This window comes from Hippocampus bargibanti, linkage group LG01 (genome assembly GCF_051943395.1).
Source record: "Hippocampus bargibanti isolate YZ-2025 linkage group LG01, ASM5194339v1, whole genome shotgun sequence".
NCBI classification, from domain to species: Eukaryota; Metazoa; Chordata; class Actinopteri; order Syngnathiformes; family Syngnathidae; genus Hippocampus; species Hippocampus bargibanti.
The window spans coordinates 31,457,179-31,483,983 of NC_142734.1; the positions used below are offsets into that span (position 1 = coordinate 31,457,179).

The 26,805-nt window shown below is 42.1% G+C and overlaps 1 protein-coding gene across 4 annotated transcripts; it reads right to left on the bottom strand.

Moving 5' to 3' along the window:
- Nucleotides 1-143: 143 nt before the first annotated feature.
- On the bottom strand, nucleotides 144-26,413 carry clstn1 (calsyntenin 1). 4 transcript variants are annotated; one of them, XM_089010693.1, is made up of 19 exons: nucleotides 26,153-26,413; nucleotides 17,791-17,913; nucleotides 15,049-15,078; nucleotides 13,536-13,731; nucleotides 12,887-13,095; nucleotides 12,385-12,534; nucleotides 12,016-12,201; nucleotides 11,694-11,942; nucleotides 10,876-10,997; nucleotides 10,631-10,793; nucleotides 10,030-10,080; nucleotides 9,145-9,302; nucleotides 8,897-9,045; nucleotides 6,957-7,201; nucleotides 5,969-6,139; nucleotides 5,743-5,888; nucleotides 5,540-5,675; nucleotides 4,079-4,263; nucleotides 144-2,756 (listed from the first exon to the last, which is right to left on the bottom strand). In XM_089010693.1, exons 1-19 carry the CDS (start codon nucleotides 26,226-26,228, stop codon nucleotides 2,559-2,561), a joined length of 2,943 nt encoding a protein of 980 aa, XP_088866819.1. In that variant the 5' UTR covers nucleotides 26,229-26,413; the 3' UTR covers nucleotides 144-2,558. The 4 variants fall into 4 exon arrangements, with proteins under 4 accessions (XP_088866819.1, XP_088866826.1, XP_088866830.1 ...); XM_089010700.1 differs by lacking the exon at nucleotides 15,049-15,078; XM_089010704.1 differs by lacking the exon at nucleotides 10,030-10,080.
- Between the last annotated feature and the right edge of the window lie 392 nt (nucleotides 26,414-26,805).

Below are 26,805 nucleotides of genomic sequence, written 5' to 3' on the forward strand. Positions count from 1 at the left end.
CATTTAGGAACTGCATTTTTATTTACTCAAGTTGTCTTTGTTACTAATAATTGTCTTGATGGTCTGAAACATTTAGGATGAAATGTGTCTATTTAGGGGATGCATACACTTGACAAATGAAGTGAAAAATATTGACTTCGAAATTCCATCTCATTCTCCTTTATTTTGTTCACGAGCAAGCATCAACTTGACTACATTTTGCCCGTTTTGGGGCAGTAGAAAGGTGACAGCGGCCTCGACAATCAAAAAGGAACCTTGCACCACCAACTTCGCAATTCAAACTCCACATTTTGGGCAAATGTCAAAGAAAGTAAACCCAAACAAAAGACTCGGGTGGTGGGTATTGTGGATGTGTGAAATAGCAAATCGCCTCACTCCAGTCTCACACAACATGAAATGTTCACCAATTTGTGGTTCATGCGACGCAGTTATAATTTTCTTTTTCATCAGATGGCTGAGACATTCAATTGGGGAGGAAAGTGATGTGGTCGCTCAATGTGGCTAATCCCAAATCTGATCGGTTTGTGTGGGCGCGCGCACACAAGGGCAGGTTACCAATACTGCCAAAGCTTTGACATTACGTACTGTACATCTGGTTAAAGGTGGATTTTAGTACAAGATCTATCGAAGAAAAACAATGGCGCTACGCTAGCTACACAACATGGACATATTGACAGTGTGTAAAATCAAAACTAGTCACGGCCAGATTTTTTTTTTTTTTGCTTTTTAAGACAGTTTCGTTACGTTCAGTAAGAAACGCAGCAGTTTACAGTTACAAATAAACAACAACAACAACAACTTAAAACGCCAATATTGTAAGCATTGTTACATTCGCTCATTACACTGTGACCAGCAAAAGGCATTCCCAGCACGAGACCTGCAGAGGGCGCCACAGAGACTGCCCAAAATTAATTCATAGCGTATTTGCATGCAAAATTACATTCTTCCCTTCGGGCTCTTTAACTAAAAGATCTCGCCCCAAAGCCGTGATAGACTACCCAACATTTAGCCCGCTGTGGCCTTCACACAGAATCCAGACAAGCAGGTGAGATTGAGCAATCGGTTATTCGACTTAAACTACTTTCAACAACGGTCAAAGCAGACAAGCACGCACTCAGAGCGAACAACCCTCCTAATTTGCCAAAAGCGATAATCAGCACAAGTGATTGTTTATTTTTCTATTGCTTAAAATGTTTAAAACGTTTTACAACATTGCCTTGTTGTAATGTTCTCATATTCTGACTTTTATTTGTGAATTAAATACCACAGCCGGAGTGAGCCAAATGAGAATTACAAACAGAAAAGGGTGATGACCTTTACTTAACTGTTCTGAAAAACATTATTTCCCATAAACACGTCACGTAAAAGACAGTATTATGGGAACTGAGGAGGGTTGGCATAAGACATGTATCTCCCAGTGGTCTTTGTACACAAGTAAACTGCAGCTTGAACAATCAGTCTGGAGTAAAAAGGGGCCCAAATCTGCTCTTTTGTTCATGTGAGTGAGACGTACAGTATAGTTGAGGAATAATATCTACAACACGGGCAGAGAGGGGAATTAAAATGGAGTCACTCATTTACAGTAAGTAGAAGGACATTGCATTAAGCGACTGTAAACAGAGCTGAAGAAGCAAGTCAAGTTGCCCAATATTCAACAACACCCAATTGTGACTACCTGGAAAGAACTGCTCCGGGGAAAATTTGCCTTACATGTGTCAATGAGCTTTTCCTGGAGCCGGTTTGCTGCTTTGGGAAGTAAACCGAGGATGGTTGTCTTACAACTGTTGCAGGCCCGCTTTTGCAACCGTCGTCCATCCGCAACCTGTACATCCCATCAGGCGGGAATAAAAGGGCAAGCAAAAAGAAGCGAGCGTCCTCTGTGCAAAGAGGAGAGCGCAAAAGGGGTAAAAAGAAGACAACAAAATCCAATACAATGTTGTTCATGAAAGCCGACACTTTTGTACACATTTTCAGCGACATGCTACAACCCGCGTGACACAAAGAGGAAGCATCTGTAGAGATTGGACCCTATGGTTTAGGCCTTCACAAGCACGTTGACGTCACATGGTTTCTTCATATTTACAACATCTTTAAAAAGCGGTGAATCTCTCTACACGTAAGACTTCATCATGCACTAAAACGTTAAAAAGCAAAGAAAAACAAGCCAACGGTCGTGAAAAGCGTTAATTCAAGTTTCTGCTCTACCAGCCGGGGGATTTTCAGCAGCAAAACAGATGGAGAAAGGATTCCGTGAAGCCTTGTGTGGGAGAGAAAACTTAAAAAGTGCACGGTTGGCTTGCTCACGTAGCGGAAAAGAAATTTTGGCCAAGATTTCCTGTGAATGCAAATAGAATAAATTAAGTAAAACAAGCCGCTGATGACGACACAACACCGAGTACGGCCACTAAAATGACAAGAGGGAAACCATGACCAGGATTAATATATATTTTGTGTGTGTGAATTTGCGGCTCTTTGTCTTCCTGTGGTGAGGATGAACATCTGAGTGAGTGCAAGTTAGTGACGTGTGTGTGTGTGTGTATGCGTGTGTTAGTGTGGTTCTAGTAAGTGAGGGTGGAGTCGTCCCATTCCAGCTGCTGCTGTCTGCTGGCGCCCTGCTGCACCTCCTGTTCGCCGCCCTCGTCCTCCTCACTGCTCTCCGACTCAGCGCTCGTGATGTCATCTTCCTCCTCTCCGTCCTCGCTCTCCTCTTCTTCTTCCGCCTCCTCCTCCTCACTGCTGTGCTGGTCTTCGTATGTCTGCGTACATGGACAGTGAAAACTGCATGTGAGCCTGCGCTTGTGCTGACTGCCATCCCAGCCATTTTAAGGCGCCTTTCTGTGGAGTCGGCGGCGTGATAAAAATCGAACAACAATCGAACATCAGCCCCTTTGCTCGAGGGTGATGGCAAAATAAAATATGGCAGACATATAAAAATGTCCCTGACAGGCCTCCAGCGAATCCAAAAACGGACTCGTTTGGATGAGCACCAAATTGTAGATTCAGTATCTAACACTACAAGACGACACAGACATTGATTTAACTCATTCAGTGCCATCCAAAGCAGCTTTAGGAAACCTTAGACTCTCTTCTTTCATCAGAAAAAGAATAGTTAATTCCTAAGTTATATGGGTCTGGAGTTATCTGAGTTTGAAATGGGGGCGAATGTCCAAAATACTATACAATACATTGATATTTATTTATGTCGCGCTCTAACAAAGCACTAACATGGACAAAAATGAAAATGCTGCCCCCCCGTTGAAGGGAAAAAACATTGCCAAATGTCTGACCAGTGCTGTATTGGCACTACCCGCAAGAAAAACCAAAACCCGAATCAATTCGGGAATGGCGCTCCATGTCACACTATTCCAATCAAGAATAAATTCGGGAATGGCAGTGAATGACTTAATATAAAAACTGAGGTCTGGTATCATCCTGTGGTATTTAGGTGCAAAGGAACTATGTTAAAAATAGTAAATCAAGCCATAACCATGTCTAATCCCATCAATGTTTGAACAGGTGTATTATTACTGCATCATGTTTACATCTGAAGACAACTAAAATAATAAATATAGGCGGGTGTGAGCTAACCCTACCCCATAGCGTGCAATTTTGGTGAACCGACATTTGACATATTGGCTCCAAATGTCAGTTTCAGCCTCGATCCCGCTTTGCTTGGAAGAATTGCAAATGTTTTCGAAAAGTAGCAAATGATCCTGTTCAAAAGAAAGAACATAAAAAACAAAAAAACTCTTGATGAATGACTGACGAGCACTTGATGAGTATTTGCGACATTGAACGAACCCTGAGGTGAACGTGCATTTTTGTTCATCGTGATTAATAATTGTAATCAGGATCAGAGCTGAAAAAAAATCTACAAATAATGTACGTAGCTCCTCTCGGTGTGTTTTTTATGCAAATGAGCACGATATCATCCCAGAAATACCCCCCACTCTCCATCCCCAGCCGCCTGTCAATCATGACAGCTCAGTGGAAAAAGTAGAGCGCTGACAACACGATCTCGCACTTGCAAGGGAGACAGCGGCCTTCCCACCAACCACCTCACATTTTTGTTTTTTACCTCCATCGGGTTGACGGTGATCGTGAGGGCCGAGTCGTCCCAGTCCATCTCGTTCTCTTTGCCGTTCTCCTGGTCCCTCATGGTGCGCTGGTGTGCGGCCCGGATCCGGAACACGCCCAGGATGATCATGAACACCAGGAAACTGACGCAGACGACGATGACGATGGTGGCTGCGCTGGGAACCACTGCAAACACATGCGTGAGACGGGTCGTCTATTATAATTTGTCATTGATATGATTGTACATTTATTGATTGGTTTATCTGTTTCTTTGTTTAATTATTAATTATTTATGTATGTGAGTGTATGTATTTATTTGTATATGTATTTATGTATTTATCTGTGTGTTTATATATATATATATTTTTTTTTTTTAAATTGGTGTATCTTTTTATTTTTAAGAAGCAGCTCCGCTTAGCCTCATATTAGCATTGCTGAGGCCCCCTCATGCATTGGCAGGCTTAGCGAGCCCGACAGCCAGGAAGATTATCGGAACCTGGAAGTAAAAGGTGGTTGACTGATGTCACAGGATGCACTGTGGTGATCCCTAAACGTATGTCATTAAAAAAAAACAATAAAATGTCTATTGTGTTGTGTCATCTTCTTTTATTTAGACTTCAAGACGGCGCCGCGAGACTGACTGCCTTTACAGCGACTCCTATATTTTGTTCGGCTACTTTTTTTCTTTTCCTCTTCCTTTTTGTAGCTATGCTGCTGTGAATTGTGAATTTCTCCATTGAGAGACTACTAATCTTATTTTATCTTAAAAAGGGAGGGTGTGGAGAGGCTCATGTACTGTATGTCCTACTTATAGCATCAAGAGCCATGGGCTTCTTATGAAATTTAAAATAAAGTGAAAATATAAGACACCATCCTATATTTTTAAGATAGGATGGATGGTAATAAAACAAATATAAATTCAAAAAAATCTATAGTTTAAATTATTATATATTTTATATGATTATATCTAAATTATATAATTAATATATTACATATAATCATCAATATACAATAAGTTATATAAATAATGTAAATATAATGTATAATATACAGATGTAAATTGTTCCGTCATAACCCAAGCTGTTGGTTGATTCAGGTCTTATTTCTTCCTTCTTCCATCTATTACTCCCTTGTGCTTTCAACTATCTTTATGACTGCTTTATTTCTTGTATATTTTTTATAGTTACATTATATTTATACAAAACTCTTAAGGGTACTAGGATAGTTGTCCGTGTTAAGCGCTTTGTTACAGCTTCAGCTGTTGTTAAAGTGCGATATAAATCAATATGTATTGTATTGTATTGTATATAAATTATTATATATGAAATGCTTTGTTTTTCTTCCACAGTATGTGCCACTTGGTGTCAGTGAATAGCTTGGAGAGCATGCAGTTCGAAAATCAGTTTGCCGTTTGGCGGTTAGGCTCCGGTTGCACAAACAAGGCCCGCCCACGCCGCAGTACCTGACGCCTGGTGGGCGTTGACAAGGTTGTGGCCGGACAGGTCCACGGATGCTTGATGCACGGGGTTGATGAAGTTGGGCTGCACCATGGCACTGTGGAAAGGCTCCATGGCGCTGGCCGTGTGAATTACGTTCACCTGGAGAGTACAAAACAACACGTGTCACATTGCAGTCACGGGCCTCAATCAACCAGTTCAGTCCTACCTCCACTTTGAAGTCGTTGCTGATGTAACGTCCGTTTAGCTCAGAGCACACCAGTTTGAACTTCCGATCGAAGAGCGCCTCAGTGTGCCAGTTCTTATAACGGATGAGATGCAGGACTTGCTCGTAGTTGGCCATGGTGTTCACACCTGCAGCACGGGAAGGCGGATGTCTTCAATAATGTAACAGAGACGTTGAAAAGACCGAACACAAGTGCTAAAATCCATACCGGTGACGATGAGGCCGAGGTGGGAGGAGCTGATCTCAAGACCGAGTTGCTGCAGTTGCTCCGTGTCGACTTCCAGGCCCTCGTGCTCCGGATCCAGTTCATCTCCTACCACGGTCACTTCGCATGTGTCCAGGTTGTGCATGATCTCCTCGGAGACCACCGTGTCTTGGACTGAAAGAACAGTCACAAGGATTTTTTTTGAAGGACACCAAAACACAAGAATTGTGTCCATGCAGTGTAAAAATAAAACTATTTCACAATACGGATTACAAGAAACGCTTAGAGAACTGTCCATCCCGCCATCCATATTCTAATAATTTATCCTCACGAAGGTCAGGGGGCATGCTGGAGCCTATCCCAGCTGTCTTCAGGCAGTTGGCAGGAAAGGGACACCCTGAACCGGTCACCAGCAAATCGCAAGGCAGGTCGGCGCGCATTCAGACAAACATCAACTTGTGTTTTGTGACTCTTTTTTTCCCCAGCATGCTTTAATTCATTTTGAAAAGTGTCGATATTTGTGTCACGCATCAAGTTGCTGAGTACGACGAAAGAAGATTTTCCAATCTAAAAATATGTACCAATGTACATCAACAGAATTTCACTCCTCGACTGTAATTTTCTGTGTCAAATTTGCTTGAAACTTTCAATTAAAGACAGTCTCAGAGGGTTGTTTGTTCCTTGCTTGATGCTTAATCAATTGTCCTCATCATCCTGGTTTTTGTTTCAACCACAGTGCAAATGTATTGTCTCCCGATCTCAGCTTGACAAAGCTAACAGATGGAGAGATTGCAATACCCCACCCCTCCCCATCTCCATGAACCCCACCCCTCCCCATCCTCACTCACTCCGTCCAATCCTTTCGGCTGCGTGACATAATCCTCCCGCCACGCTGCAATTGTACTCCATCTATTCGCAGCAGTGTCGCCCCTGATTCACTGTTTTGTATCATTTCAGCGATCAAATGACTTCCAGCGTGCATTTCACCCACCCGTGGGGTCATCGTCCGCTCCCTCGGTGGCCTCCGACTCGGCATCAGACTCCACCTCGCGGGTGATGGTACTAACAATGCGCAGCTCGGGGAACAGCGTCACGCCCTCTTGGCTCTCAAATTCGACAGCGCTGCGGGCAAAGTGGTCAATGCCGCTCAGGCTGATCTTGGGCTCCTCGGGCTGCAGTACCATCACGTAACCTTCAGCGTCTGGCATGGTGACGCAGGACTCCTCGTTGAAGCACCTAGAGAGATCGCTCAAATTTATTCTCCCTGTGAGTGAATTTCAGTTACGGGCGGGACTAATGCTTGCAATGTCTTTGCAACAAGGGAACATAGTGTATCTTTAGGTTTGTGTATTTATATCATGTGGACAACTTAATTTTAATCTCCACAACCTCCACAACATAAAATAATTAGGCATTGAATAACAAATTAGGTCATTTAGGATGATGGTAAATTATTTTATTTTCCGCACCATAAAGCGTAAAGACGTACGTACCTTCAATGAATAATAAAAATAAGAACACCTTTATTTGTCCCAGAATTGAGATGTTTTAAACCGTTTTCCATATATACAGTGCAATACATCCTAATTTTTATAGCGCTTTCACAATAGCTGAAGTTGCAAAAAAGCGCTGAATAAAACAGTTGACATGAACTCCAAAATGTGTGCGATCAATTAACTCATTCACTGCCATTCCCAAATTCGGGAATTGAAAAGCATGCAGTCTAGCGCCCTCCATTCGAACATGTATTCGAGTTTTGGTTTTCGCTTGTGGGGGGAGTGCCGATAAAGCGCTGGTCAGACCTCTGGCAATGTTTTTCCCTTCCAAGCGGGGGCAGGATTTGCCTTTTGTCCATGCGCTTTGTTACAGCTTCAGCTGTTGTTAAAGCGCTATATAAATAATTATGTATTGTATTGTTTTTTGTACTGCCCCCCCCCATTTCAAGCTTAGATAACTCCAGACCCATATAACTTAAGAATTACCTATATCTTTCTGATGAAAGAAGAGAGTCTAAGGCTTCTTATGCTGTACCGAGTGCTTATGACTATAGTCCTAAAACTCAATATTCTGTGGGTCCTGCAATTTGAGTGAAAATGACAAAAACCCTGGCACTGGAGTGGAAACATTTTTGGATATCGTCTGGCAATGAATGAGTTAATTGGGGTCTGTAAGTAATTGATCAAATTAATCTATTTGTATCTCATCAAACAATAACTGAGAAAACCCTATATTTTCATTTTAATCGCAGTATTGAGGCAGATCAAAAGATGAAATTAAATGTGGCATTATAATGTTTTGCATTGTTTTTTTTGTATAAGGCACACCACATTATAAGGCACTACTGTAGAGGCTGGGGTTACCTTACGCATCCATTAGACGGAGCTCCGCCAAAGGGAATGTCAACAAGAGTCAGATGCTGAATATACACACGCGAACATCTGGACTCACAACATCCATATTGTAAATAGCACGGCCACCTTATGCAGCACATATGCAGTTGCATATGGGCTTGTATCTAGATTTTATATTTTATACTTTTATTCTGTACTGTGTATAGTTTTTCTGAGACATGTATGCTTTTTTTCCCAGCCCCATTCAATTTTGCTGATGGAGATTCCAAATTTCCCATTGTGGGACCAATAAAGTTATTTTTCTTATCTTATCTAGGTCAGTCAAACTTTATTAATAGAGTACAAATCGGATTTCTGATAACTGTTACAGATCAATATGACTTCATATATATAAGGTGCACTGAATTATAAGGTGCAGAGTCATCTTTGGAAGAAAATGAAGGCTTTTGGGTGCAACCCATAGTGCGTAAAATAAGGTAAATATGAAAAATGACTCAATGTTGAAAAATTACTGAATGACTTCCGAACAATGACGAAGAGGAATCGCAAAATGTCTGCGGCGTTCTTCGCCGTTGCTTACGTGACGGCGGTGGAGATGCGAAGGTGTCTGATGCCGGGCGTTGGGAACTGGCGTGAGTTCAAGTAAGAGATGTGCTGCATGACCTTGTCAAAAGCGTCAATGTCATCCCCCTCGACAGTCAGCAAAGACTGGTTGGGGTTGAACTCCACCTGGAATAAAAGTGAACAAAATCACATTTGAGCTCAGGCCAGACAAAACTTTTCACAATGGCTTGATAAGATTAGACAATTGGATTGTACCCTCCTCACCTTAACCATGGACGCCACCTCCTCGGGAAGCTGCACATCCAGGCCCTCCTTGCAAGTGTACAAACAGTCAATAACCTTCTTGTTCTCCAGCTTGCCCGAGCGAATCATTAGCCCCGCAAGGTTTCCGTGAAAAAACTGGGCCATGCGTGTGTTTCCGCCTGTGCACGCCGTGAAAGAGGTGAAGAGGATGAAACAAAGAGACAATGATGGCAAAGAGTTAGGCATCACGTTTCAACTTTTCGGACCAGAACATCGGTGCATGCAGCTGAAGGTACAAAGGCATTCGAAAGTTCATGCAAGTTAGTGTGCGTACCTAAATGAGACTGGCTCATAAATAAATAAATACATAAGCAATAAAAATTATAACAATGGCCGATCAAATACATACACACATGCAATGCCCAGTGAGCGGTACTGATGGTTTACCACAGAACAGAACAAACCAACATAAAGATGAAGTTGTGAAAACATTCAACGATACATTCTGAGGGACTGGGATATTCCAGACGGGCAAATCCATCCCGATGAGGTGACGTAGTCCTGAGTGTCTAACTACAGTCTCTGTGTCGGAATGTTTCACTGTCATCTGACCCGGATTAACATCCATTTGCGCAGTCGGGATCATGCGATGAAAGAGGAGTGCTCGCTCAGCATTGTGTTTTTTTGTGCTATTCGTGTGTATAGTTCAGGAAATCTGGTGTGATGATGATGTAAAAAATGGTACTGAAAAAGGAAGGAATAGTGGCGACATGCTTAAAAGCAAAAACATGTTGGAATGTGCTGGGATGATTGTAGTCAAAGTGGCATGAGGATGCAGTTAGCGCGGTGGGACATGGCAGACACATGGAAGTGATGTATCTGAGAAGGGAAAGATTTTAGGGCAACCTGAGGAAGACTCAGAGAGCATCTCAGTGTCATTGTCATGTCCCAAGTGTTCTGTAGAGGAGAGGGGAAAAAGAGGGTCAGCAGAGACAGGGAGGAAGGTTGAGGATTTTTGGGAGAAGGGGTGTCAAACATATGGTCCGCGGGCCAGAATTGCCCCCCTATGAGGGTTGGTCAGGCCGGCAGAATAATTCAAAAGTGAAAAAAATGCATAAAAACATGGAATTAATATTTTTGATTTGGTGCCATTTGTGGAGTGTCCCTTAGATGACACACTGTTTTGATCCTAGTAGCAGACAACATTGTTTTGATGAGAGAAGAAGACAGCAGCAGACCCAAGATAGCAGAAGGTATCAAGGACGTGTGAATATTTTATTTTTTACAGATAATTATTTGTTAGGTGAAGGCAGGGATTAAATTCAGATGTTATTTGCACATGTGTAAATTACAGTTTAACATCCCGGTTCTAGAGGAATTGAGTGCACATTGGAAGTTACGCTGCAAGGTTACTTTGCAAACACGATATGATAAAATAGTCATCGCAATGTTTGCATTGCAAAAATTCCAACGTTCATGTTGAGAGACAGCGTTTAACACGTCCTACCTTGCCAGCAAGCGCCGATGGTGAGCTGCATCTCAATCCTGGAGGCATGCAGTGGGTAGTCCTCTGTGACCAGGAAGGGTTCAAAGGTCGCCCCGTCCACAAAGAGAGTCACTACGGGGAACTCCACATTCATCACATAGTGATGCCACTCTTTGTCACACACCTGCAGAGAACACGGAACATATCAAACCATTGATACTGGGGGGGGGGGGAGGTGTTGAGTTCATCTGGCCGCACGAGCCCACCTGGTCGAGTTTCCAATGGAACTCTGCTGGTTTGTAGTTCTCCGCCTCCGAGGGATCTTGACGGAGGAGAAGGATCAGCTTGCAGTTGTGCACGTAGAGGGAATAGTGGTGCCTGTTCATGTCTGCAGGGTGGACATGACCGGACAAGATAATATGAATATGGAACATTTTATGATGATTAACAAAATTCAACGACGTTTCACAGAAACGGATCAGTGGCAAAACAACAAAGGCAACAACAAACTCGAATAAACCGCATGTTGGCATCGGTAAATAATCAAACAAAAATGACCTCTTCTGCCGTGACAGCTTATTCGATTTATAACCCCCATATGCTGTAACAAATGGTGGTGGAGGAAGCGGGGGGAGGATAATGGCGCCATGATCACAGGCAGTAAAGATGCATGGCTACGCTGATGTAATCCTCTTTATATAAGATTGGGGATGGAAGTTGATGAGCCATCAACACATTGCCCTGAGACTTTCTAGTCAATAAGTTCCGGCAGCTGGTGTGAGTTTGGAATAAACAACCAGGGACAATAAAGGAGAGGTGAGCAAGAACCTAGCAGGGGTCAGACGAAAAAGATCCAAGCAGCCCGCTGAGTGCAGAAACGTCGATGGGAGGACCTGAAAAGCGTCAATTTTCTGAGAGCGAATTGGAAGAAACTGTGAGAACAGACAATGCCTCTACTCGGCTGTTTTCATTGAATCAACTGGAAACGCGGATCGGGTACCATTTTAGGGATGCCGTATTATATTCTCAACTTTTGAGTGTGAAGCGGTTTCCAAAGTGCAATCCAACTTTCATACGCAGTTACCTGTCTTGTCAGAATTGCAGAGGATGGTCTCCTTGTCGTGGGCCCCGGGGCCATGTCGCATCCACACCGATATGGTGAAGGGCTCCTTCAGGTTGGTGCTCACCAAGCCGTCCGGAACCTTGATGGCCTGTGTGCCATTAAACTCAAACACCTGGTCGCTATCGTGCCCATTATCGGTGGGGAGTCCTATCGTCCAGTTGGTAGAGCTACCTGGTGCTGGCAGCAGCTCAACTGCACCGGAGCTGGCTCCTATTATTTTTTTTGATTAGTCGCAGAATCATTTATAGCGGAATTCCCGCCACTTTGAAAATAAGCTACTTACCGCACAGCTTGTGCAGAGACTTCTCAGAGTAGGTGTCGCGGTCACATCCCTTTCCAATATGGTTGGTTTCGAGTTCAACAGTGGCTTTGATGGACGTAATTGGCTCGTCGCAGGTCTCTAGGTGCATGCTGGGGAAAAGAGCCAGGCTGCCTGTGCCAGGCTCATATTCAATCCTCTTATTGAAGCCTGAGGTGAGGGCAAGAAACCACGGCAAGGCGCGGTAGTCAATACTGGGCTTGTCCCTCAGTATAAATTAGACTAAAAGAAGCACTTCCTGTCCAACGCCAACGCAGACTGAGCCTTCTGACAAACGGTGGTTGACGTTTAACTCATCTAAAAAGTGTGATGGTTAGCAAGTTGGGTTGATACCTTGCCAGCTGGGTTTGCAAGTCGGCTTGACTCCGATCTTGACCAGGACGTCCTCTGAAGCCCGGTTCTTTCCACAGTCGTAAGCGGTCACAGTCAGCTTATACATGTGCTCTCGGTCATAGTTGAGTTTCTCTGTGTTCTTGATGAGGCCTTAAAATACAGTAAGAAAGAAGAAATGTCGCTTGGGTTCAAGTCGCTGTTTGAGATAACCAGCATGACTCAAACTGGTCTGTCCAATAGTATCATATAAAGCGTGAAAATAAAATGACAGGATCATTTTTGAATATTTCGCTTTATCTGTAAATGCTGAAATTATAACTGACAAATAATGTAGCCTGAATAGCAAAGCAGCTTCAATGACATTTCCTTGCCTTTGTTGGGGCAGAATTCTAAATGACCTGTCCAGCGGGCCGATTGATTGCAAAAATCAATGTGCCGAGCATGATGCAAAATGGCTCCTATACCGAGAGGGACCATCAGGTTCATTGGTGGGAGTCCTTACCCTCTTTGTCGATGGTGAAGGGCACATCTGGTGTGACAATTTCATAGCTGCAGATTTGACTGAACTGAAAAGAGCAATCGGCATCCACCGCTTGCACTTTCAAGATGCTGTCGTATTTCTTTCCCTCGATGACGGTGGCTTTGTAAGATTTCTCTTTGAAGACCGGCGAGTATTCATTGAGGTCGTTCACCTGTATGTGGACAGTGGCCCTGACAAAGACAAAGTCCGCTTAATAAGCTTCGGCTCCAAAACGGGTGTCGTCATCGCCGAGGGGCTTTCATGGTGCAGATGACTCAACAGGAGATTAAGCCAATTTTCTAAATTAATTTGTTAATCAATTAATGAATCGATAGCTAACCAAATAAATAAATTAGCTAGAGAGCGACAGAGCCAGATAGATAGATAGAGAGAGAGAGAGAGAGAGAGAGAGAGAGAGAGAGAGAGAGAGAGAGAGAGAGAGAGAGAGAGAGAGAGAGAGAGAGAGAGAGAGAGAGAGAGAGAGAGAGAGAGAGAGAGAGAGAGAGAGAGAGAGAGAGAGAGAGAGAGAGAGAGAGAGAGAGAGAGAGAGAGAGATGTGAATTTTAAAAAAAACTTTGCAACATGATGTGAGCAGAGTGACCCAAACTAGGTGGAAACTACTCAAACTGACTTGTGTGATTTCTTCATGTTGGCACCATCAGGTCCCTCTCCGCAGTCGTATGCTTGGATGGTGAAGGTGTGTTCCTTCTGCAGTTCACAGTCTAACTTATCCTTTGCCCGAATGACCCCCTCGCCGCTGGATTTGTCCAGGACCACGGCTTCAAAGGGGATATTCTGCCCATGGATTCTGAAGCCACATATCTCACCTGAACAAGACATTTTAAAATGGATATTGCATTCAAATGGCATGAAATGCATTTTATTTCTGAAATAATCGTTCACAGCAAAATGTATAAATCAAGGCAAAAAAAAATAAAACATAAAAATCAGCCAGAGGTTTTTAGGAACCAAGGAGTTGACGTTTGAGGGGTGGGTGGTGTCTGTGGAGGAAGCCCCAAAGCACTTTTACAGTTGGGTGAGCATTTTGAGGGGGAGCTGGGAAGAGGTGTGGGACATTCAATAATATACAGAAGACGGCGTGTTTTCTTTCCAAGCCATTTAAGTAATTGTCAGCATTCAATCATGCAGGCAAAAACCAAAAAGATGTGCTCAGGCATTTCACAAAAGTATGCTCGTCTGAGAGAAACCCAAACCTAAAAAATAACAACATTACAGAGTACTATAGGTTGTGATTCATTTCTTTATGTGATGAATAAAGGTTACGAGGTATTTGTGAGGAAAATGTGCAGCACATAAGCCAAAGAAAAAGAAAAAAAGGGGTTGAGGGCCTCCAATTATTGGAATTCAAAGATAGCGTAAAATCAGTCATAATTCCGCGAAGCTATATCACCGCACTGCTCTGTGCATTTTCTACATTGGACCACAGCACTCTTTGCAAAAAAATATAATTAAAATTCTCAACCAAATAAGGGAACTAAATCTGCATATTATAAAAAGAACTGGATGAGTACTGGGGTTAGAAATATCAACTTGCAAGCATCCGGATAAAATGACAACTGCAGCCATGCTAATGGGATATAATAGTAGTTGTGGTTGCAATAAAAAAAGAAGAAAAATCCACTTGGGCAAAGATGCAACAATAGCAGATAGTTTGCATTGATTAACAATCTCAGCAGCTTTCATTTAAAGAGTATACAATTAAAAGAAATAACATCAGGTAAAACAAAACACGTTATGCCTCAAATATTGCTTGGAATTTTCGATTACAAAAATAAATAAAATCCAATCTAGTGAATAACTGTTTTTTTATTACAGCCTTCCGTTTTCCTGATGATAGCTGAAAAAACTGTTAGGGTCTGCAAACTGCGAGGGATGCTTCATGCAAAGATATTTCTAATTTAATAAGTCCCACAGCGTACTCTTTATCCAGCAATCAAAACTCCAAACTATCCTCTGGTAAAGGGGAGGAGAAAAAAAAGAAATAAAAGTCGAGAAAAACCAAATGGGTCAATTACTGAGCAAGGCGGGCAATGGCGTTTCTGTGTGAATGTGCAAATGCCATTTTGTGTTAGTGGGTTAATAATAACAATCATCACAAAGCAAAAGAAAGAGCCCAAGATCACCTTCTTCAGTGAGGGTCACCTCAAAACTCTCTATAGGGAGGGGAGAGAAGATAAACCGAGGTCAGTTAAAGAAGCGTTAGAAGTGCAGAAGAACAGAAAATAGGAGTGAATTTACTGCTTGGCGATTTTGTGTTTGAAAGCTGACTTTTAGCATTGTAAGGAAAAAAAATTGCCCTTCAAATAGTCGTGTGACAGAACATCTTGGATTTCATCAGGTAATAGACCCACACACATGGGCAGTAATTAACATCGCTATGACATCTATCTGTGGCATCTGTAAAGCTTAAATTGATATAAAGACTGATTTCAGGACGAAAAGCTTGTCAACATTTCAGCATTGACCCAAAGAGAATAGTCAGTTAGTTATTTTGTTTTCATTTGTGAGTGGAAAAGTTTAATTAAATGAATTGAACTCATTGTAGAAAACCGCACCGTCAAAAGAAAGAAAATCGAGTCCGACGTGTCATCCTTGAGAGTAAAAAAAAAAAAATAAACGCTCAAAAGGATAATAAAACTTTTATGCTGTGTACCTCTGCTGCCCTTTTCATTGCCGTTTGGCTTGATTAAAAGAATCCTGAGTGGGCGTTACTTTTACCATTTGACCGGCAGCAGTCATGCAGTCCGAATTGTGGGCCTCACTGTTCACCTCCGCTCTAATGACTAGCACACAAAGGAATCATGAATTCCTCAGCAAGCCTGGAAGGGCGTCACAAAAGACTGCTAATGTTCCAAAATGTAAAATGTAACGCCGGTACAGAATTTTTATCTGCTAAATGTGTAGCGGGAACAGTTTTTAGATTACATTAAATTAGGTTAGGTTACGTTATATTAGATTAGATTATATTCAATTAAATTAGATTACTTTAGATGAAATTAGATAAAATTAAATTCCATTAATCTCAGAATGAAGAAATCCACAATTAACAGCAACAAAGTTATAAAAAGAAGTGGAAAGGAAAAAAGGGTCCAGACGAAAGAAAAAAAAACGGTCCTCTTAATATTGTAAAACAGCCACTCTTGAATACATAACCTGTATTTCAGGCTGCACAAAAGCCTGAGTGTAAACAATTCAAGCTCCATTCGCCTCAATTCAAGTAGTCAGACAGATATGGTGGAACTCCCTGAACGCCAGACTCGTTTTAAGGGTCGCGTTTAGTGAGATGAGCTCTCCGGCGGGATTTTCTCCAACTTCCTGATTTTAGAGCAAGTGATTGGGCTTCAACGGCCTGGACAGCGAGCTGCACTTTTCTGGCACAGATGGATTGACGAGAAGGCTGCTGGCATGAGATTGCCAGTCACCCCCACTGCCACGTGAAGCCGGGCTGGCAGCTTTTGTCCACATGTCAGATAGGGAGGCCCAGCTATCAGGACTGCGGGCTTCATGTTTCATGTGAACCAAAGACATCTGATCCAATAAGTCAAAACGCAAATGTTTTGGAGATGCAACCCCCCATGTTCCAAGAACAACATAAATAGTTCAGATCTAACCCATGTGTTCTACAGTTTATTTATTTCATTGGGACAGTGGAAATTAATCAACACAAGAATAAACAGTGTAAATATGCCGGATTTAGCATCAATGCTAGCTTGTTTTGAGCGGTAGTCCAAAAGTAGGTTTCTAAAATAGCATGATAACAACAGTAGAAACTAAAAATCAAACTCCCATATTTGACATTTGTAATTAAAAAAGAAAAAGAAAGAAAATTAAATGTTAACTCATTCACTGCCAGACATGTGCAAAAATGTGTCCACTCCAGTGCCAGGGTTTTTGTCATTGTCACTTGAATTCCAGGACCCACAGAATATTGAGTTTTAGGACTACATAGACATTCAAGTAGCGTAAGAAACCGTAGACCCTCTTCTTTCATCAGAAAAAAAGTTCATTCCTAAATAATATGGGTCTGGAGTTATATGAACTTGAAAAGGGGGCGGCTGTTCAAAATACAATTCAATACATACACATTGGTTAATATTGCGCTTGAACAACAGCTGAAGTTTTCAAACCCAAAAGTATAAACTATGAGTTATCTACAAAGAGGAGGCGAGAATTGTGGCGGAACCGCTGTTTCACCATGACGATGCGCCTGTTTGCAATGCGCTGAGCGTCTAACAGTTGCACTCCTGAAAATAACACCCCTCCACACAGTTTTACCATGACCCGGTAATGTAACCAGGATCATCAGATTCATTTCAACTATAAAGCGGCTGCAAAAATGTTTAGCGAATCACTGCTGTACGCTTGAAAACATGGCACACGCTTGAAAACATGGCAATGCAAGTGACTTGGGCAAGAGATCACATTGGTGAGCTCCCGATAGGCACGTGGATGGAAGTGGCTGGCTCGCTAAATCGTAATCTGAGATAAAAATGGGTCGGCTCAAACGACGCGACAGCGCAGAGTGGGAAGAGAGTAGCAGACAAACTATCTCAATAATCTCATGTGATGTGATGTGAAACAGTGAGAAATCATTTCCGGGAGCTGTGGTGAACCCACGGACAGAGTCAATAACAGAGTGATTTAAAAAAAAGGTTTCATGAAATTTGAAAGGGTGTTTTCATCTCAATATCAAACAGCTGTGGATTGGAAGATCTCATAGTCAGTCACAAAGATCACACATTTTCAAACAAGATGGAAAGACCACGTGGTTTTTAATTCATTTGGAGATTCATTCAACATCAACTGTGCCTTCATAACAAATTGTATATCTAAAAGAGTATCGGCATTAAGCCCCGCTTGCTTACCTGCGTAGCGTAGCGGCGCATCCTTGTCCAGTGCAATTAAGGGGGGGTCCAGCAAGACTTTGTCATCGTTCTCGGTCACAATGCCGTGGTAAGTCGTCTCGATCCACGGCTTGTGCTTATTGACTGGGACAAACAGAAAAAGCAGAGCGTGCGGGTCAATTAAAAGATCAGCGGTGAAAATCTATTTTCACAATTAACCTTCACTCATTTCAGAACCCCTAACGCAGGCGTGTCAAAGTCATTTTTTGCCGCGAGCAACATTGTAGTCACGGTTTCCCCTCAAGGCCCGTTATGAATTTGAGGAAACCATTCGAATGTTTCATCTCCTCCACATAATCCATTTTCACGAACGGGAGCTGTTCGGGGTCGCGGAATAGTTGTCGGATCATTTCACAGCGAGCGCGGCGCATGCAAGGTGGCAGCAGAAAAAAAAAGATGCAGTGTGTGGCACATTTGGGTCGGCTGAAAGAACATTGATGGGGACAGCTCGATCAAATGCCAAGTGGAGAGACACGAGATGATTCCACCACTATGTCGTTAATCTAGCAATAGGAAGCTAACCTAATCTGCCGATTCTGTGAGAGAGGGGAATAATTTATATTTGTTTTTTTTTTGTTCCACAGAGGTCTATTAGGGTTTATTAGACTTCTGCGGTTAAGGTATGATGCTATTTTAGTGCTAAAAACTGCACGTGTTACATCATCACTTTGTGCATGTAAAGTTTATTTATAAACCAGATTTACACACTCTCATCTTGGAATAAAACGACCCTCGATTTGTTTTGTTGGCATACGAGGTTTGCTTAATACTGTTGGCTCACCGTCAATATATTGCAAGGCACCCGATTCAAAAGAGGATCACCCCAAAAACAATGACAAGTAATTGCAGCATCATGTTAAATGATATCAATTTGTTAAATGTGGAATAAATAATCAGCAATATGAATATATTCGCTGTATGGTTGACATCGGAAAAATGTTTCTACTTGGGCGCTCTGTCAGTTCGAATCATGCACAATAGCAGTTTTCTTGTGATCTCAACATGAAAATGCTACAAAATGCAACAACACAAAATGTCCCCTTAAGACATGAACATTCAAATGTCCCAGACAAAACAGGTAGACTTCAAAATTATACATTAATATCTAAATGTGACTTCCAAAAAAATCATAATTGCTCACACGGCAATATTATAAAGTGTGAACTAAAATGCACTCAAGAAATTGATTAAACCGGACCACAATGTGACTTGAAGGGAAGTGGATGTCTTTAGACAGATTGTGGGGCCAGACGACAACATTAATCCGCTTGAGCTTCATTGGAGTCGCACTTACAATTAGCCAGGTCCCATTTGGGCCTTGCGTTGCCCGTAAATTGTCAATCGTATTGAGAGGTTCACTTAATCCGGCACTAAATTGTACAATACACATTTGTTATGCAAAAATCTTCACCAGGTGGTGAGGTTTTGCATGTTCTGTGTTGAATTTAATCAACATCACCCCAGTCCACAATACATTCCTAAATTAGTTTACAAATACAGTAAAGTCTCGTTATATTGATATTCAAGGGAGTCCGAAAAAATATCGATATAACCGGGACTATCGATATATCCGACCCTGTTTGCATGTAATTTTGTCAGTGCGTGCATAGAAATAGTATCGATATAACCGGGACTATCGATATATCCGATATCGATATAACGAGACTTTACTGTATAGACAAAATAATACAATGCATTTTTTACTTGACCTGCAGAGCCACCTGAAGAGCTTCCACTGCAGTACTGAGTAGTAAAGTATTTACGAGGTCAAATAACAGTCAATCAAACATGTGCTCTGTCGTCGAGGGAAACTTTTTTCCGGATTACGTTAATTCCGTACAAGGACAAGATTGGAATGAAGCACAACTCCAGACTAAAGTGGAATAGACTAAGAAAATTAAGGGTGGAATAAAACGCGTAAACACAGGACAGGGAAAAAAATACAAACATTTAACACACCAGAACACAATTGAGGGTGGCGAGAGGTTTCCACGTGCCCACCTCACAACAGCCTCCTACGTTGCATCATCCACAAGACAACGTTTTGCAGGTTCTTATTAAAATGCATTCAGGCATCGATTTCCAGCATTATATTTCTTCCATGTAGTAATTTTGATAGTAGGCTAATGTAGCTAATATACCTGCAGGTGACGTAGTACCGCTAAGATTGTTATCGACGCTGTTTGATTGTCGCAGACAACTTGGACAGGGCAGGCAAATAGAGCTGGCAGCCCACGAGTGACGATACCCACCGCGGATGTTTAAATTGACTGCAGTGAATTTCAGGTTTAGTCATGGCAATAGTTAGACACAGAAACGGTATTATTTCTGTTTTCATTCGATTATTATATTTTTATTTTATTTTTTTAACAAAGGGGCGGGGCCTCCATAGGATGTTACAAATGAGGTTGCACTGTAATTCCAACAGAGCTTGTCATGTTCTGGTTGGCGACCTACGGGTGCCGCTGTCGGCTCCGCCTGCAGCTGCACAGGTGTTGGTCATTCCAATCAGTGGCAGTTAAAAGGACTCCCGGCACCACCATTCCGTGTCAGGTCATTGTATGTGTTTGCTTCACCCTGTCAGGATTGTTTCATCCTGGCAGATTTTTACTCATGGTTTTCTTTGATACTTTGTACTTTTCTATTTGGATGACTTTGATGTTAGAGACTTTGTTCCTGCTGACTTTATTTTAATACAATTTGTCAAATACACCCTGCTGGTCCCTCATGCCTTCTTTTTTTGGGATCCACCACCATCACCACCATGCAAACCGTGACAGAGAATATTTTTCACTTCAACATCTGTATTGATCACCTGACAGGCAATTTGTTTGGTGGACAAAGTATTACCAATAAAAAACAAGTAAATAAACAAGTAAATAAACACGTAAACAAATAAATAAATAAATAAATACAGTAAAGTCTCGTTATATCGATATTGGTTATATTGATAGTACCGCTTATTACGATACTATTTCTATGACCGCAAGGAGAAAATTACATGCGCGCAGGGTCGGATATATCGATATTTTTCAGACTCCCGAGAATATCGATATAACGAGACTTTACTGTAAATATATAAATAAATAGGTGGCTTAAAAAACATACACAAAACCAAATTTGGAACAACAAATTATTGGTGACAACACATCATTGCTGACACTCCCCAACACACAACGGGGAAGGACACATACAAACCCCCCTTTCTGGTTGTTGGGCTCCGACTAGCAAGACTTTGACCAAATAACCATGATCAAATACTTCCCAAACGAGCATTAAAGCAACACCAGGTTGTGGTATGCCTGAGACTCAAAAGGACAAATGTCCAACAGTCTCTTTCAAACATGTGTCCTGTTCCTGTATGACACTCACTCATGCCACCAAAAATACAACCGTCAGACGGTTGTCATGCTAACCCAGGGGTCGACGGAGAAATAGTCAAGCAGCTGTTCGCATTGCGGCATCATGGCTACAGCAGATGATCGGGCAGTCATTATCAGATCATGCTCAGCACCCACTGAGAGGATGTTGTGTAATGACGTTGGAGGAAACTGCCATGTCAGTGTCATCGTGGCAGTGAAATGTTAGCCACCTCGGACACTGCTGAGCAACACTTAAAGGGGAAGTCAACCCCAAAATTGTCGACAGTAATATTTTTGATGCACCCCCCATGAGTCTAAACATGACATTCTGTTGAATGTTGCCTTTTCTGGAATGTGAGTTGAGCCGTAAATTCCACTTTTTTTAAAGCCATCTCAGGGGGCGGCCATTTTGCCACTTTCTTTCGACTGAAAATGCCATCACAGTTGCTCACTGTTGTCCTCCAGGATAGCTGACAATGTTTCTGTGATTTTTCTTCCTTTTTCCACCAGTTACAGGTTAAATGAGTGAATGTTAAAAATAGTTTACCAGTTTTGCTTAACGGGGTGTAAGTGTTTTGTTTTAGAATATCTGACTAATTGGCAAAAAATATATTTAAAATGCCAAAGCAAACAGATAACTGAATCTGTCACAGATACTGAAACTGATAACACAAACCTATTAATAGATTTTGGAGTTGCCATTCGAAATGTTCCTTGGCCAGCGTGTTTTTCATTTTAAGTCCTGCGGTGAATAAGAAATGGGAGCTTCAATCAGTCAGTCCTTGATGTTACCAGGGAAACAGACAAAATATGACTTCACCATTAAAAAAAACTGAAAAACTTCTTTAATTCCGAGTATGTAAACAGCGGACACAGTTTTCAAGGTCGACTCGCACCATTGGGCCTCCTGCGGGGGCTGCGGATAATATAAATGAACAAAAACTGCAGCCAAATCAGCGAAAATATTGTGAAAATGCAACTCTGCATTAAGAAATTGCTTCAACTTGTCCTCAAGTGGCTCTTTCAAATTCACAGTGTCGGAAAAAAATGAAGGAACAATCTGCTCCCGGTCTGAAACAGTGAGCACACGTCTGTATTTGTCCATCTCGCTTTCCAGCCTCCTGAGCTTGTTGATGCGAGCCGCCTCCAAAACAAAGCGGCAAGTGTTCAAGGTGGATTTAAACAGCCTGGAACCTCAAGACCTCTGGGACCTCCGATCTCTACATAGGGGCGCCTCTCAGTTCCCCTGCCAGGCATCAGCGTTTGTTTGTCCTCTACGCAATTACAAGCTCCCAACAGACGGTGCGCCTACTGCGGTCATGGAGCTCCTCTAAGGAGGGGTGGGGAAGGCTTGGAGGGGCTCTGGAAGTCTTGAATGCAACTCAATCGCGTCTCTGTGCAAAGGGCACAAAAGGGCCACTGAGAATGAAGGAGTGAGATGTCTCGAGCGGCCGGCTGTAACTGACCTGTCTGAGCAGGTAACGTGTTCCCTTGCCTCTTTCTGCATAAAAGCTCAAATTGGACATGGCATCACCAAAAGCATTTTTCCCATTTACATCATTAAGTCGATCCTTTGTCCATATAACTTCTGTCAGAGTTTAGAAATTTCAAGTCAACACAGATTGTGATTGTGTTTTTTTTGGTCATGTATTGACAAGTACTCCCCTGTCCTGCATTTTAACGTCAGTATGACTACGTTTACGTCAACGAAAGACCTCAAAAGCACAATTTCTGAGTCCTCCTGCGTCCATCTGAATTTATATATTTGCAACACAGCAACCCGACGGTTCACAGATTCTTTTCCACAAAAAGCACCATTGGGCGAAAAGTCGCTACTCCTCTTATGACCAAGGAATTCCGGGTCAATTTACCAAACACAAAGGTTTTCAAAAGTATGCCACTTTCTGGGGATTATCATATGTAGGCATTCTTGAAGAACTTGAGTCACAGTCCTACGAACAGAGAGGGCATTGTCATATGCTATAAGGAAAACCAGACCCATAAAAAAGGTCTTTGTTCCATGAGAAATCCTGAAAAAGAAAAAAAAAAGTCAGCTTGTAAAAGCAGACCTCTCCTGGGAGGCTAAGTCAAGTTAATCAAGGCAAAGCAGGCCCAAGACGTGATAATGGTTACCATCTGTTTTGAAATCTCTCTTTTGATGGCATTTTATAGAATTACCGAAACAATATAAGATCAAATAACCTACCATTACTTTTATTTTACCCCGGAAGTGCTTCCGGATAATATGCAGTTCATTTTTCAGCCTTTGTGACCGAAGCTTTCCCAGGAGTGGCCAAATAAAAATGTCCTATTCATTTCTCTATTAGCTGACTGACAATGTGTTAATGTGGAAGGAATCATTGACCCTTGAAGTGGATCTTGTTAATCATAAAGTGATATCTCCATAACGACTGACATTTGTACTGCCATCTCATGTTCCTCCAACACCAAGCATGAGAATCTAAAGCCACAGTCTTGAAGCAGCTTTTTAACAGTCTGAAAATTAAACCCCTGCTTGAGTTACCAAACACCAAATTATGGAAGTTAGTATTATATCGAATATCGCTATTGTAGACTGTTTCAAACCAACATCAACATAAGACATCACCACCCACAATAACCTAAAAAAAAGAAAGGCTAATTTATGCTTTGATTTAAATTTTACAAACGTGTTGCCACCTCCAGATGTTCCCATCAAAGTTGAGCCCTCAACAAGAGAAGAAGCTTATGGAATATGAAAAAAAGACATCACGTTTGTGCACAAACATGCCTCATGAGGACACGTGGTTCAGATATGTCTGGATGAAATTGCATTAATTGAAGAAAACCAGCGAGATGACCATCCATTTAATTTGGTGACCTTACAGAACGGTGTTCAACTGACCGATGGACAATCTTCAACGGATCAATGTAAACACTTTTCTAGTTAAAGTAGCCTCGGAGAGAGCTTTGAGTGCTGTCACAGCTCCTTCCTCCTTCGAGTCGATCATGAGAGGAATCGTGATGGGTGGACTCTTTTCCACACAGCAGTATTTGAGCATACCGATGATATCTCGTCAGCGCAGTAGGTAAACTCAACATATCCCACGCAGCCACAGTGACCAGTTGCAAACTCCACACAGGAACGGACCCACGACCTCTGCATTTTGAGGCGGACATCCTAATCACTCAACTACAGTGTTCCCTCATGCATTTCAACAATTCAAGTAATAGGGGCGCAATGACAAAAGTGGAAGTGCAAAAGTGCAGTGGCAGACAGAAGAGAAAAATGCGGTTGTGCAAGCAGATTATGTGAAATGTGGTGAATTTCTTTGATGTGGAATCTTCCTTCCTAATGACCGCAATAACTTTCATGCACTACATAAATTGAAATAAAATGTAGCCCCGTCAATCAAAAGCAACTTGAATCATGAGATGGTGAGAGAGTGGATGATGATGAAATATGGGGTTGGGGGGATGTGCTTGTTGCAATCTCATGACAAAAACAAATTTAGGCGGGTAAAAGAAGTGACTCATGATTATTCTCCAAGGCCTGAATGTGACAGTGGTAACCCGAATGTTGCGTTTGGAGCAAGAGATTCGTTGGAGCAACAGCATGCAGCTCAAATACCCAACTGGGCTGATACACTATAAGCCTTCTCCCAGATGGCAATTCCACATTTCAATTTGGCTGATAAGTGCTGAGAAGCCAGCAGATGGAAAGAAAGGAAACAGCAACATGGAGGTAAACAGTCATGAAAATGTTTTATCATAAAAAAACAACAATGGATCATTATGGTGATTATTTGACTTGTGTTGTTTTGGACCCTGCAGGCAGATCGTGAACGTTTTTTATGTAATGTCGGAGCTCATCTCTCAGTCAAGAAGTACTACGTCAACCTACTTCCTTGACACGTACTACTTTTCTACATATACATAGCTTGGCGTCATCTTGCGGCCTTATAGTGTGTTTCAGAAAGCGCATAAAAACAATGAATAACGAGGGGATTTACAGTCATTCAAACAAAGGGGGGCAGGCGACCCATAAAGACTACCATTAACAGGCAGAGGCAATGTCTTCAAGACAGATTTAAATAACAATGCAAGAGCTACACCTCACTGGTAATTTTCTGTTTTGACATCCTAGATTTTTCAGAGATCACTTTCACACCTCTGTAACACACTGATGTGCAGTCAACTCACAAACTCGCTGGGTGGGTTCACGTCCACGGTTTCACACAAACAGGGTGATGGTGTCTAAGCTGGGACAGCAGGAGGGCGGTGCACCGCCTGCACCAAATACATGCAGCGCTGCAAGCCCCCTCCACTCTGAATGACGTTCAGTCTTGATTAGGGAATTCTCACGCCACCACGACCGGAACCAATTGTTTTTGTCCTCAATGATCCCACTCGTGTTCCCAAATCCACATGGATCTGCAACACGTAGCCAACACGAGGCATGCTAATCATAACAATAAAATAAATTAACGTTGTTGTTCCATTTAAACCGCAAAATAACGATAGACTCCATTTAGACCGCAATAGTCCGCGTTGTACAAATGGACTGTCTGTCAAAAAATGTGCTTTGATTTTTTTTAACGATCTCATTATTTATTTAAAGCGGCTAAAAATAGACGAAAAAGAGGAGAGATGGACGTGCTGTTCCGTTGTCTTAATAAATATAAAAACAAATAAATCAGCCCAGATGTTTGAAAGTTCAATACGATACAGAACAGGTATATTAATGTGGAAGAAAGGCCGTGATGGAGTGCTTTAGATTCAGCATCGCTTTTCGCACTTGCTGCGACGCAATCGGGCAGCTGAGCAGCCCTGAACAGGTTCCTCCTCCTCATTCATCCCTCCTTGTTGTAACCTTCGCCGGCTAAAAAACGACCCTGGTGAGTCTCAATACTGTCAAAAAGACTTATCCGACAAGTCCACATAGAGTCAACATTGCGGTATATAAATCCCAGCTTAGTTACCTTTAGCCGCATCCAGCGCGCACACCAGCACCAGTAGGACGACGGATGCCAAGAGTTTATTCCTTCGGAAGCGCATCCCGACTTCGAGTTCAGCGGCAAAAAAAAAATGAACACACACGCCCTACTTCTTTTGTTTCTCCTTGTACTTTTCTCTTCAGTCGAGCCGAGGGCTCATTTTAAACAAAAAAGAAATAAACGAGCGATGGATGAATACGCGATGTTGACGGTAGCTCTAAAATGGCCGTCTGCAATCCCTTCAATCGCCGCTTCTCCCGCAGGTTTGCATTGTGCTGCGTTCAATGACGAATTCAAACTGTGGGCCGTTAGGATTTTTTTGCTGTCTTGGCAGGTGAAAATAAGTCACAGTTCCCCTCGCTATGTACTTGCGTATGCATATGCCATTTTTGTTATTTCTTTTTACATCTGTAACTTTTGTTTGTACGCAATATTAAGTTAAATCAGCAGAAAGAATGAGAGGGCAAAGGTATTCAAGTATAACTACAGATATTTATCCCCGACTCCCAAATCTCAATTCAGCGAATTACTCAAATTCAGTTTGTTTTTAAACAGAATTCATGCCTCAACGAGAGTAAAGTCAACTGGTGTACAATCATTCATAAATATTGACAAAATGTAATTAATTATAATATATT

What these genes read in the sequence shown, in the direction of transcription:
- clstn1 (XM_089010693.1), bottom strand. Translation starts at nt 26,228, where the DNA reads ATGCGCTTCCGAAGGAATAAACTCTTGGCATCCGTCGTCCTACTGGTG. An exon ending in GTCTCTGCACAAGCTGTGCG is followed by an intron (nt 11,943 to 12,015) that starts GTAAGTAGCTTA and finishes AAAAAATAATAG; the next exon opens with GAGCCAGCTCCGGTGCAGTT. An exon ending in CCTCGGCCTCATCGTCACCG is followed by an intron (nt 5,889 to 5,968) that starts GTATGGATTTTA and finishes CCCGTGCTGCAG; the next exon opens with GTGTGAACACCATGGCCAAC.